The sequence below is a fragment of the Nicrophorus vespilloides genome, unplaced genomic scaffold (assembly GCF_001412225.1).
Source record: "Nicrophorus vespilloides isolate i.1.1-1 unplaced genomic scaffold, Nicve_v1.0, whole genome shotgun sequence".
Taxonomy (NCBI): domain Eukaryota; kingdom Metazoa; phylum Arthropoda; class Insecta; order Coleoptera; family Silphidae; genus Nicrophorus; species Nicrophorus vespilloides.
This window is the reverse complement of record NW_017097062.1, coordinates 21,280-36,643: the sequence shown is the minus strand read 5'-3', so window position 1 is coordinate 36,643 and position 15,364 is coordinate 21,280. Positions and strand designations below refer to the sequence as shown.

The window sequence follows — 15,364 nt, the reverse complement described above, 5'->3', positions numbered from 1 at the left end:
TAAATCTTCTATGCTTGGAATAATTGAGTAACAAATAGATATTATTTACTTATTAATTAATTTTCTTATTATTAATTAATAATATATATGAAACATGGAAGTTCCTAATTATTTGAGATTTATTTACGATTAATTTAGTAAGAAATGTGTTGAATGAATAAAAAAATACACACAATTAAGATGAAAATTGAGTAAAATATAATTTATTTAATGATTAAAGAATGAAAGATTATGTAATTTAATCGTAAAGCAAAGTGCACTTCCGTACACTTATTTACTAAACTCTGAAAGTTCGCAACGATGTTGCTCGCATTAAGAATCTAAATTAGAGTATGCTGTTTCTTTCTATCTTGAAAAGCCTTTCCACACAGCTGCCACAAACGCGACATTCAGTGTATGGAGAAGATTAAAGTTCCTTTATTTAGACAATGAGTGAAGAACGTGCGAGATGCAAGGTTTCATTTACGTAAATGGGTCAAGAGAAATTGAATATAAACTTTTATTTCGTGTTGCATAATAAATCCACTGATTGATTCAAGTTTATAAAATCCGCTAGTTATTTAGACATTGATAAATTATAGAAATAAGTTTCACGTAAAAGTCATCACTAAACATTTATATCTCTGTATTATCTCAATTATTCTATAAATTTATATAAAAATAAACAGCAATGCTCCGCATAGTGCGCGTTCCGCAATATCCTGGACTAATTGAAACCACTAATTGAGGATTTTAAAATGTATGAATTGAAAAACGATATTTGTTAGAATTTATTTTTCTTTTGCTCAATAGTGAATCCGCAATTTGAAACCGCACTAATCAAGGACTTTGAAATAGCTAAAAAGGAAACGTGACTGTATGAATGGAACGAACAATAATTTTTGAATAAATAAATTTAGTGTACTATTTTTTTGAGACTTTATTTTTATTTAGCTCAATTAAAATTTAGTTGGTTATACATTAATCGAGAACATGACCTGACGATAAAATAATAATTTAAAATTGCGAAAGCCGCACTATTCGAGGTATTGATGTATATTAATTTAAAATGTAATTATCTTATTTTGATCTATTTTAAGTATAAGTCTACAAATTATATTATTTATTGATTCATCATAATATTATGTTAAAGTGTTGTGTGATGTTTTCTTAAACTAGTGTTAATAATTGATATAGACTTACGTTGTTCAGTTTGAGCTTGGATTTGATCTTGTCTTGTTTGTAGTGGCCTGAAAGTTGGTACAGGACGGCCCGCGATCTCCTACGTCCGTTGTTCGGTGGAGGCGCTTCCGGGTCGAGGTTTCCGTTTGCGTCTGCAAGGAGGCAAGAGTCAGCACCTCGGAATCGAGCTCCAAGAACCGCCGCTGCACACACAAATCTTGACTAAACTCTAACCCACCCAAAAAAATATAATCAGGACAAGCACAAACACATCCATCATCATCATTATCAATCTACAAACTAACCCAGTGGTTCCCAAACTGAAGAAATTACCATTAACATAAAGTTTGCTATGTGATAGACCAATATTTTGACTTCTCATAAATTAAAAGCGTTAGATTGGGACAAAGTTTGGGAACCTCTGATCTAACCAATTGATTCTCTCTCTTTTCTCTATCATCTTGGAATTGGAATGTCACTGAGTTCCGATTATAGAATTTTGTTTATTTTTATATTAGTTATTGTTAAAACTAAATTTGTGTAGCGACGGTCTGGGAATAATAACAAACAAAGATTATTATTATAATAGTTTAATGTATAAAATTTTCATTATTTTTCAAGCATTAGAACTTTGTGCATTTTATAAATTAGAGAAGATATAAAATAAACAATAATTAGAGATAATAGTGAAATTTTATAAGATCAAAAAAATATAATGTTTGAAGACATTCCAAAACATTCAGGCATTTTTTTTTTCAAATTTATAAATCTCGAAAGAAGAAATAATTTGTAACATTCAATAACATATGCACGCAATAATTAAATAGAAAAAGACAAAACTGAAATAAATTAAAAATATTAATATATAAATGTATATAATAGGCAATTGCAGAAAAAACATATAAATTCCGAATAAAATTGTCAAAATCAATAGTTTCTATTATATAATATTATAATTATTATTTTGCAATTGATATAATTGCAAAAGATTAATTAATTTTCCATTAAAATTTTTCCATATTCGTGTATACAACAAATTTTGTTTTTGTGATAAAATTGGATTCTCGTCATCTTTATTTTCGTGCATATTTTTTTGTGCTTCGTCTTGTATTTCTCGTGTGGAGATTAAGAATTCCTCATCTCGATGAAAATTTCAAAGAAATTCTCCAATGTGGATTTAAGAAAGGAAAAGATTTTACGTATTTTTCGTTAATTAAAATTGTATATAAACTGAAACGAAATGCAAGATTTTTTTTTTCTGAGATCTGTATCATGAAACAGACCAACAAATTAGCTAAATGAAAACTTTACATTTAATAAAATTAAGTGGAAATATATGCACGTTATATATTCATTGTTACATTAATTATTATTAATTATAACATCGCAACAACCATAAAAATACATTCATAATTATAACAACCAAAAGTATTATCACAAATGTACATTAATTATTGCAGCTAAGTATTGTTCTTTAAGAAAGAATAAACTTTATCAATTATCATTTGGAAAACGAAACTGAAGGAAACTGAAGGAAACTGAAGGAAACTGAAGGAAACTAAAGGAAACTGAAGAAAGCTATAGGAAATATAGGAAAAATATAAATAATTTCATAAACAAGTCAATTATTTCTTTTCAAAAATCATTAATTTCTTATTTAACAAACAAAATCTATATTTAGGTGTTTTCGATCATGACTATTGCAAACAAAGCTTTATAACTAGTAATAGCTAAATTTAATTTAATAAAAGTTAAAAATATCTAAAGAATAAATGGAAAAATACAAAATAATAATTAAGGTATGATTAAATAGGAAATTTAATATTGATAATTAACATTTTCATTAAATATATTTGTTATTCATTTAAAGTATAAAAGACAAATGTAATACTGTTTTTAATATCCAAGTAAATCGTTACATTGAAATTGTAATTAAACGAGAGGTGGATTGAGTATCAGAGGTGTTCAGTTAATTTGTAGCCACAATCCCGGAATGAAATTTCCCAAAGTCGACGTTGCGTTAAGGATCGTTAATAGCGCCCGTCGTCAGATGCGCTTGATTACGTTTAATATTGCCAATTCTGATGACCAGTCGCCATTGACCAAATTTCAATTCACACGCTCCCAAGATTATAGCTTTCAACTAGCAAATCCACTCTCGAAATCGTAACGTCGACTAAGAGATAAGCCTATACCATAATACAGGAATTCCATTAAAATCTGATTGAAACAGGCTTTCTATTTGATTAATTTGTAATAATACAAGTGAAAAAAATATTGATGAAGAAATATACATTAAGCACTTCTTAATTAATATTTAAAAGTTTAGAGAAATCATAGCTATAAAATTAAATTTTAAAAAAATAACTTAAATTTCGAAAATTTTCTAAACTTTTTCTTCATTAATTTTCTGTTAATAATTATAATCATAATACATTTTTAATAAAATCAATTACATATTGAAATTTTATATTCTTAAATTTATATACCAGTGTCTATATAACAGTTTCTTATTATGTAATATCAGATTACTCTTTGTTACGAAGTAATTAAAACTTTGTAATAAATTAATTATTGATTTAAAAAATCATCGAAAAATATAATTAAATCTATCAATTTTCTTTAAAGTTCTTTAAAGAATATTTATACGTTCCTCAATTTTGTTCATAAATCTTTTATGGATAAAAAAAAATCGCTAAGAAAGAGGATTTGCAGAAAATAATATAGGTAAAATCTAAATCCATTGAAAATCGGATCAGAGATACTACGAACTTCTCTTGATTGTTAGTCAAATCCTACTGAACAGTAAAAGAATTTCTTTGAAAATGTACATAAAATGCACAAATGTGATTTTTTTTAATAAATATAATAATATTTACATAGTTTTATGTCTTTTTATTTATTAAATGACAATAAGTTTAAAAATTGAAATAAAATGATAAATGTAATTGGATGAACTTTTTTTTTAATTGTTACATGTAAAAAGATATACATTGGTTTTCAGTTATAAATATAATCCGCTTAGTAAATATCACAACTCATGCAGATTATATAATAACTAGGAAATCCTATTTTCAGTTTAATTAGTTTTAATCGTGAACATGAAACCCGCTTTAACGAATGAAAATAGTACCAAGCTTTAAATAACATGATAAAATATATACATTTTCCCTAAGTTAATATAAATATTAGATTTGTATCAATTTTAAATTAGATAATTAATATATGTATATTAAGTAGAATCGAGTAGTAAAATTTGAAAAAGCAATAATTTATTTAAATATTTTCTTAATCATCATTTATACAGATTACCATAATGTATTTTTATTTATTAATTAAAGTGAATATGTTTTTTCAAACATGTAATTAATAGTGGAATTTCTTAAGTATTAAATGTAAAATATTGATCGACTCATTAGCGAATGAAACTGGGAAAGTTTTTCTCTCAATTCAATAGACTGGTTTTAACAATAGAAAGGAAACCGGGACAAAACAGCCAATCAGGCGGAAATACTGAAGATGACAAAAATTGAAATGTAAAAGTAGTCTCAAAGCAGGATAACTGAGGTAAAACTTTCTGAAGTAGTCCACTTATTTCATAATCCGAGAAAATCTGAATTTATAGAATAATTTATTATTTAAATATATTTGTTAAAAAAAAACTAATACCTCTCATAGTGCGACTTTGATCAGTCCGGATTCACTATAGTTTAGTTTGAAAATCTTAAAACAAATTTTAGAAAATCAGTGCACAAAATTATGTTTGCCTTTTAGATATTTAAATATCTTGTTGCTTAGTGTTTTTTATTAATTTATTAACAAAATATTTTAGATTTCGTATTTTCATTATTGACAAATGTGGTACAGCGCAATACCTCGCATAGTCCAGCTTCGATCAGCCCAGATTCATTATAGTACGGTTTTAAAATGCCTAAATTTTAATTGTGTCAAATAAAAAATAAATTAAAAAATAAATGTTTCACTGCTTTATTTCTTTTATAAATAAATCAAGTCTTGTTTTGTATGGTTTTGAAGTTCTCGATTAGTCCGGTTTCAAACAGAACCAATTTCCCCGACTTAACGAGTTATTACTGTAATTTGATACAAAAAATTAACACTTCCATTTTATTTATTTTTTTGTAAGACGAATGACTTGATAACAACTACAACAAAATCCTCGATTAGTCCGGTTTCAAACAGAACCAATTGCCCGAACTAAGCGAGTAATTACTGTCATTTCATACAAAAAATAGACATTTCGATTTTATTTGTTTTTTTTGTAACACGAATGACTTGATAACAACTACGTCAAAGTACTCGATTAGTACGGTTTCAAACAGAACCAATTGCCCGAACTAAGCGAGTAGTTACTGTAATTTGATACAAAAATGGACATTTCCATTTTATTTATATTTTTGTAAGACGAATGACTTGATAACAACTGCAACAAAGTCCTCGATTAGTACGATTTAAAACACAACCAATTGACCGGACTAAGCGAGTAATTACTGTAATTTGATATAGAAAAATGGACAATTCCATTTTATTTATTTTTTGTAAGACGAATGACTTGCTAACAACTACAACAAACACGAAAGAATTTCTCAACAGAATCATTAGTTAAAAGCGCATTACCATTAATTCTAACATTCTCTTTCTCTGTTTATTTAACCCTCCGAAGGAAAGTCTTGCATCTTTAATAAAGGAAACGTAAAACAAATAAAACGTTTATTCTTCAGAACAAACGACGAGACTTCTTCCGTATCTTCCGCAATACAAATTAATATGAAAATTAGATTTGCTTTTCATCTTTATCAAATTTTCCGCAGACATTGCGAAACTAAATCCCACCCAGTAAACAAAGAAATTTCAAGCGCAATAATTACAATAACTGTACAAGTATACAAGGATAGAGAGAAAAGCGGTAAATCTGAAAATAGAGTTTGGAAAATGAAAGCTGCAAGTGGTATTGTTTTCTATAAGCGATGCATTCATTCATAAAACTTAATTAAAATCGTCCTATTTATGGATCGAATTGTCTTTCATTCTGGGTCTAATTGTCTTTGCAAATGAATTGTGCATTTTGTTCGAGCAAATTGGAGCATACTTTTTTTTTCTTGTATTCCATTCTATTTATTGTTATTGCGTCCAGCTAAATTTAGATTGTTTTGTCGCATGTTTCCGAGCTCATCCATATCCACATGGACACCGCTACTCCATGGGTTTTAATAAGCTATAAGAGGTTAATCTAGTTAATAGCTTTTCGATCATCCAGTCTATTTATAAGTAGATTAGAGTGCGTGTCTTGTTTAAGTTTATCTGTACAATATTTTCTTGATGTTTACCATAGAAAATGTGCATCGACCATTCTCGTTATTGGAGATTAGCCGATTTTCGCAATCCATAAATTTTTATTTCCGCGCTGCAGAAATGGCACACTCGGAGCTTAATTCCGTAATCCTCTACTGGAATCTGCGTGAAATAGCCTAGGAAATACTCATCTAAGTGGAAGGCCTAGGATCGATAAACGAGCTTTCGCATTTTCCATTCAGCTGCAATGTTGAATACAAGAAAAAACGCAACATGCATGCATATACGCAAGCAATTTAATGAAACCTATAAATTTGATGATTAACTAATAGATTTGCAGATTATTCAGATAATCTTAGATTTAGTTAAGTAAATCGTTTTAAAACTTAAAAAAATAAAAATATTTAAATAGAAAATTTTAGAATTTAATTCTACTTTTATATAATAGATGGCGCATATTGATAAATTTGATAGGAACAAGCAATATGTCAATAGAATAATGAATTAAAGCTGCATTACACAAATTAGAAACATAAATTGGGACGTAAATTAGGAGATTAAGAAATTTTCTCTACAAAACCTCATAAAGTTTCTGAAATGAAAAAAAAATGTAAGTTAACAAACTTTCTTTATTTAATCATTTAAGTATTATTAAGATAAATTTATAAATATTTAACAAAAATATGAATTACAGTAATTTATACATTCCGTTCATTAAGATTGTTGGCTGGAGGACAGATAATTGAACGTTAAAAGAGTTAGAGAAGCATTTAAAGTTTCGAGTTGAAATCCAAGAGACAACAAAGTAAACAACTTCAAGATAAATGATGTATTTTAGTTTATATTACATTTGTTGGCAAGAAATATATACGAAATATAAATATTTTTACAAAAAGAAATAATTTAAATTCTGTTAAAAGCTTTAATAAATAATTTTATAATAATGTAATAAACATGATTTAATTTTACTTTTTAGGATAATAATAACAAAACTATAAAAGTATACAAGTTTTTACTGAAATTTTATTAATTAGGAATTAAAATCTGTATTTCTTCACTTACTAAACATAACCAAATTACTAAAATTGAAGTTGAAGAAAACGTATTCACAAATGTTAATAGTATTGCAATTGTATCCAATATTGATACGCATCCCAATGGTTTCAGTCCATGAGAATGCGCATGCGCGTATTGTTTTATTTACTTTTGGTAACGGTGTTGGCGATGACTATTTTTGACTCCATTGTTTCCAAAACTTTTGTGATCTGTGATACTGTGTTCTATTTTTGTATTTTTGCAATTATCCTAGTTCGAAACTTGATATCTCAATGTGATAAATCATTTAACAGTTATCCAAGTTTGAAACGCGATATCTCAATGTAATAAATGCATAACCTATATTTATTATGATTTATTTTTCTGTACAATAATAAATTACATTTATTTTTGTATTGATTTTGGTTTTATTTTGGAAATAAATCTCAATAATTTATAGACCGTATTTATTTCCTTATCCACTATAGTGCTCTAGGTCCGAGAAAATGTTAGGTTAGGGGACTCAAAACCTGACTCCTAACTTCATGGACGCACTTCTTGGACTCAAAACCTGAAATACTTGTCTACACCGCAATGTGTATTGCAATAAGCTTAATGTATTTCTCTATTTTTGATATCTACTGACCAAAGTTAACGTAACATATTAGAATTCAACTGAATTTGTTAAATTAAAATTTGAAAAAACGTAACTAATCAGAAATTGACGATTCAAGAATTTCAACTTTAATATTTATAACTTATCAGAATTCAACCCAATTCGATAAATATAATTTGGAAAAAAACGTAACCTAACCTAAAATGACATTTCAACCTTAATATACCTTCAGAAATGTTATTACTATTTCAATAGGTTTCAACTGTTTCTCTATGTGTTGTCTACTAATTAAATATAAACTAACAATTCGGATTTGGACCCAATTCGTTAAATTAACTTAACCTAACCTAAAATTACTTTTCATTCATTTCAACCTTAAGACATCTCCACAAATTTTATAAGTATTATATTAGATTTAATGTATTTGTACATATTTTTTCTACAAATTAAACCTTACATAACTTATCAGAATTCAACTTAAAACGTAACCTTAATGAATTTTCAGTGATTTCAACCTTAATGTTATTACAGTTTTCTACTTTTTCGTTTATAAATTAAACAAACCTATGTTATAAAAATGCAACCCAATTCGTTAATTTGAAGTTAAAAAAAGTTTTGAATATTAAAGCAACTTTGTAAATGTTATTACTATTATTAGAGTTTCCTCAATTTTTCGTTTAATTTTAAAAAAATCTATGTGAAAATAAACATATCTATTTATAATTTGCTTTGATGGATGCGCACATGTGTTACAGTGACTTAAAGGAGAAAACAAACAAATTTATCATTTTCGAATAGAATAACAAAGCACAGCAGAAATCAGTTGGAGTATATAGTAAATACATGGCGTTATCAGAGAATCAAGTATCAAACAAATGCACATCTGTTAATAAATGTATACAAGAAAAATATATATTTACGAAAATTTACTGTAATTATACTAAAACTAGGAAATAATGAAATGGCAGTTGAAACCTAGTTGCAACTAAAGACACGGAGTTTGTTATATTTGTATTACCATAGATGTTCAGGAAATTGCCGTTAATTAAGCCGTGTTTCACAAACTCCGCATTCAACAAGTTTTAAGGACATTATAGAAACTTTTCCGCTCGGATGAAACGAAGGTATTCTCCGGTTTCAAATTAAAACCGGGTGATATTTCGAGGTTCAAATGAGAAAAAAAGTCTTTTGAATACATATTAATTGCTTTCTTTGAAAGAGAAGAAAACATTGTATTCAAAATAAAAATATGAAAGTAAAAATAAAAATGTATATTAAATGTAATTACATTTGTTTTCGATTATTTAGGTGTAAAAAATATTACATTACAGTGGAATACATTTTTTATTCAAAATCTTGAAAATATTATTGAAGAAAACTTCAACATTTTTTTTTTGTGTTTTAAGAAACATAAAGACTAAAAATTTAAATAAATTAATAATTTACTTTAATCTACTTGAAATTGCAAAAAAGAAATGTTTAGAAATGATAAGGTTTACATAAAATGATCAAATACGAAATCTGACAGAGAAATCCCATTTTTCGTGTTTGCTCAAATCTCCATTATCGTTTCAAACCTCATTTTATTTGAACAGGATCAATTAAAATTCACTTTCAAATGAGAGCGGAAATAGGTTGAAAATGAATAACAGTGATATTTTGGTTTAAAATATGTGTTTACCATAAAAGTACGTTCATATGAATGTCATGTCAGTGATTATAAGTGATAGTAATTGTTCGAGAGCAAAGAGGACAATCGTATTAAAGAAATGTACGTTCTTACGAATGTTATATACATGAGTACTAACAAAGTCACGTTTAGTATACTAAAATGCTAAATAATTATTAAACTGAACTGAAATGTATAAATTATTATACAAAAATATCTAAAGTTTTTATTGTATAAACCACAAACCTGAAAGAGCATTTCTCACGAGAAATCATATGAAAATATAGAGTGAAATAACCACAAAGGAATACATTAATTTATCTTACCTCTTAAGAGAATTCCAATTGTTTATATTCTTAATGAGAATGTACCGTACTTCGTAAATATTTCTTTCCAACAAAGGCCATTCCTAATTAATCTTTATTTAGTTTATTTTTCATTCATTTACATTCCAACCCGTTCCTCTAACTAATTCTCTAACTATTTCCATCTCCAATTATCTTTACTTCAACTAAAGCTTAGACATTTTAAGTGTAATGAATTCATGAATTACAAGATTTTCCACTGAATGTCTGTTATTTCTGTTTTAATCAATATCTACTTCCTTTGCGCTCTCACTTAAAGTACATTTAAAGAATGTTTGATATTACGAAAAGATAATTCAACAAAATGAAATTGTATATCTTGTTTTAGTTAATTACAAATAGGTACATAGATCAATCATGTACGAATCATCGAACGTACATAATGTAGTCGAACTAAAGTAAAATATCTACACCAATGTATTTTTTTAATTTTTTTTTTATTTATTTGATATATTTATACATAAGTATTTCCATGTATTTATTAGTAAGAAAGTTCTGAGTATCAACTTGAGTCTTATTTAAACTAAAGATTTTCTTTCATGAAATAACGAGGTATATTTCTTAGAATTTCAGTGAAAATCTAAAATTTCAGTGAAAATCTAAGGCTAAATGTGAAAGAAACATGAATTCGGTGTAAACAAAAAATTGCTGAAGCATCGGTTTTCTTACGAGACGTTCGCGTTCAACAAGTTTCCGGAACGAAGAGACATTTTCCGTGGAAAAATTCTGACACAGCGTAAAACACGTGGACGAGGGTGTGAGAAAATCGATAGAAAATTTTATAATTGCGGCGGCTCCGGAGATGGCTGCGTCGTATTATTGTAAATCTAGTTAAAAGAATCTGTACTTCTTGCGATAATCAAATTTCTGCGCAGCGGCGAGGAAAGGAGAAAGATTGAGGAAGAGAGAGAGAGAAAAATATATACGAAGAAGTCTAGAAGTAAAATCATATTTCCTTGACACCGTCTTCCTCCCCATATTCAAGTTGCAAAAAAAAATAATGTGATGGAAGCGCAGGGATGGAATAATTTACTTTTTCTTTAGATAAGTACATATAAAAAAAATCCTAATAAATATTTATGAAATGCACGTGTAAATATTTCAAAAATGATGTAAAATATGTTTGAAGAACAAAAATAAATAAATAAAATAAAATTGAAGTATATAATAAATTTCAATAGCAGATTTCATAGGATATTAATTCTCAAAATGTACGTTTGTGAGAATGTACGTACGAATGAAGAAACGTGAGTGAATTAAATAATCGATAATACCATCCATGTACGTTTATGTGAATAGAGACACATCATTTACTAAATTTGTATAAATTCATGATTATGTCGCATTTTCATGTCGTGTCCCAGGAATGAAATGCTGGACTTCTGGTGTTGTCGTTGTAGAGTCTCTGTAGTTTATTTTAATAATGAGTACTCTTGGGGTTCTTTCCTTTAAGGATTCACTAAGACTAATTACAAATATTTATTGTACTTACAAAGTTAATTCTTATTAATAAGGACGGGGTAGGAGTTTGAGGAGTGAGGCACCGTTTTGAGAACAGGTTACTGTTCTCTGTGGGATCTGTCTATTCTGCAGTTTGGTCTTATCAGTTGAAAATACGAAGGAACGCTGCAAAACGGTTACTGTCTTCCGTGGGATTTGCCTACTCTGCATATTGATTCTGTTAATGACCTATAATAGTTCTCAGTGGTACCCAAACTTTAGTGGTTGGACACAACATTCAGACCAAACATGTTTATTGGAATTAACAACATGCGATGCTCGTGGCCGATGGCAAAGTGTACGTTCAAATGAACATCGTGTACGTGCATGCGGTTTACCAAATCCAATCAATGTATATTCACTTAACTATCTGAAATTTGTACTACTCTTGTTATATAAAAGAGGTATTGGCAATTATTTGATTGAAGATGATTTTGTAATACGAACAAAAAATACCTTTTTAAAAATACGAACACGTAGAACATAAATTGCATTTTGCTTTTCAGAACAGAAATAAAGTTTAACTACGGCCCTGCGCGTTTCTAATAAGAAAATCGGGTGCAAAATTGCCGCCAGCTACGACCAACTGCTCTCTCATCCCCTATAGATCTTCCGTCTTAGTTCATTTTTTTCTCTCTCTCTACCATCGCCCTTCATCTTTCCATTTTCGAATGACGGAAAGACACGAAGAGAACAAAAGACGGAATCCGCAAATAAGACCGACGAAAATGCAATGCCCTCACATTATTTTTATACCGACTTCGTTCGTACCTTTTTTTTATTACCCCAAGGTGTGTTCCTTAAGTCTTGTTTCCGCTGCCACCCTTGGGTCGACCGGAGATTTTAAATTCAATTTAGCGAAACGGCATTAAAGAAGATACAGTTAGAATGGATCTAAATTACCGTCAAATCAAATTCTATAAGGTTATATAATAAATAAAGTAAACAAAAGTAAAATAACTATAAGAAATGGTGATTTTTACAACATTTTACTGGTAATTATGTTGTTGTCGATGCATTGAAGAAGTGAGGATTTTACGTTTGAAATGTATCTGGATTGTGTACGTTATAAAATCCCTCTTGGCAATTATTTTTACACTCGACTTGGCTCACCCAATTTGCTGATGATGAATTGCCCGAGGGTACTCGAAAATTACCAAACGGTATTAGGTCATAAGAAATTTACAGTTGTTCATCTGGATGGATGATTTGATGAAAAAAATTCTTAATAAATAATTTTAAGCTTAACGTGATTTGACTTAAAACACTTTCCATGAGACATTCTCAAATGTATGCAATTATCTTTCCTGTAGTAGTGTATCTAACACATAGTGTAGATGCAGGAAACATTATAACAATAAGTTAAGAATTAAATATATAATTAAATTGATTAAATAAGTAACAAATAATCTACATTATGTATTGAATTTGTAAGAGCAAAAACCTATATTTTTCACGTGAAAGATTTTTTTTCTTCTAAGGAAACACTTGTTGTCAACTAGGGTGATAACTTTTTATAGTCCTCGAGAACATCATTTTATATTCATTCAAGTCCATGAATAACTATTTTCTACATGCTTTGTATAGAATGTCAGACATAATATCAAACCGAAAAGACAAAAAAAAAACAAGTTTAAAGTAATAATTACTAAAATTTATATATTTTAAAATAAAAAAACGCATGTTTCAATATTTACATTGATTATTATTTTATTATATAAAAAAGACGATGATTTTAAGAAATTGTATGTAGTATATAATTTGTTTATGTACCATTTCTAAATTTCGTTTAAAAAAATAAATTAATTTTATGTTAGTGTGAACGTCATGTAATGTGAAGTTTATAGTTTATTTGAAAACTAAGCATAAGAAAAGTGTATGTTCGTGTGAAAGTCAAGTACGTTCATGCGAACGTATTATTATATTCAATTTTAGTAATTTTCATATTAGTATTTCATTTGATTTATTCATAACTAGTGTTTATAAGATTTAAACGCATAAAAAACCCAATATATAAATAATTGAAAACAATAATTTGCATTTTTCACTTATTAATATATCAATTCGAATTTTTTTTTAAAGTTGTACAATTAATGAAATTTATTTAAGGAGATCAGAAAATATTATTAAAACTGATAATTTTCTAGTAAACTAAAGGAAAAGTGTACGTTTTTGTAAAAGTCAGGTACGTTCGTGCGAACAAAGAGACACATTTATAAATGCGTACATAAATATGGGAATTCACTGGCTAATTAACGAACATTAGCTGAGAGTACTATAATGTTATATGAAAGTTTTTGAGCTTGATTGATAATTTCAATATTCCTTTTAATAAAATTAAAATTATTAGTTCCTTAAAAACTACTATGGCTATACTATAGTATACATTAGTGTGAACATTATGTACTTTGGTTCGAACAAAAAGTCACAAGTGTACAAAAAAATCGTCAATGCAAACATTTATATGAAAATTCACTTGCTGATTAACAAACATTCGTTTATATTAATTGAAAAGCATATACTTCAATGTAATATAACCTTGATATATCTAATTGATAAAGCAACGACAGTGCTTTTCGTATAAATTTACAAATTTTTAATAAATGTAAGTGCGAGTTTTTCAAATCCATATTGGCGTGAAAACTGAAAGCCTAAAAGCTTAAAACTGAATATCTTCACCCCCCGTTAGCTAAATGCGTATATTGCGTTTAATAAATCATTTTAATTAATTCATGTTTCGTTTCCAAGGGATATTTCTCATCGCACGCACAGATATAATTCAATCCAAACAGAAAATTTTCCGAGCCAAAATTTTTTATTACGCTTCTCCCATGGGGAGAACGAGCAAATTTGGATGTACGAGGACAGATGGGGAAAATCAATTAGAAAAAAAAAATTGCAATTCATTTCAAGGTTTTGGTAATGGCCTGAAGAAAAAAAAAACGTGCAAAAGTGATGGCAATTGGAATTTTTTGTGGCTCATAAAAAATGATATTTTTCTGTTTAATATCGTCAATTCGGGTCAAATTCTATTGCCGACCAAATGTATGGATGCGTGTGTGTGTGTATATATCGAGTATATATATATATTTATTGGATTCCAACCCCTTATTGATATTTGGCACGTCGCATCTATTTCAATCTTTCTTTTTTTGGCGCTCTGTGCTTATTTGTTTTTCCAACGTGACTGAAACTCGCTTGGGGGAGATAATCCAAAATTCAGCATGAAATATGTATTCGTAACCTCTTCGTATATGTTATGATTCCAACGTGTATTGATTACATTCGTAATGTTCACCATTATGGCATCAATTTATTGCTTTGCAAACGTTATTAATGTATATTCAACTTGATTAATCAAATACTCTTCAATTGTATAAGTGACTAGTAATTATCATTGAATACAGTAGATGTTTTTGGTTTAATGTATCAAGAGACATAGTCATACAAAAATGTAAAAATACCTCACTTAGTCCTATCGACTATTTCAACATGAATATTTAATTTTTTTGTTTTAAATACTTTTTTGTTCCACAGTGTATTAAAAATAATTTCACACTTATTGTAATGAAAATTGTTAATAAAAAACAAGCCTTCAAAATAAATATAGTCGGGATTTTTATTGTCGGGATTATGGTAGTTGGGATTTTGACATAGTCGGTATTTCGATAGACGAGATTTCGGTTATCGGGATTGCGATTGCCACCG

The 15,364-nt window shown here is 28.1% G+C and overlaps 1 protein-coding gene across 1 annotated transcript in view; it reads right to left on the bottom strand.

The window, feature by feature from the left end:
• Positions 1-15,364, bottom strand: part of LOC108558801 (potassium voltage-gated channel subfamily H member 8) — a 54,256-nt gene that overhangs the window by 33,417 nt on the left and 5,475 nt on the right. Inside the window, exon 3 of the mRNA XM_017915832.1 lies at positions 1,183-1,364. Coding sequence (XP_017771321.1) covers positions 1,183-1,364 — 182 coding nt within the window. The remainder of the gene's footprint in view (positions 1-1,182; positions 1,365-15,364) is intronic.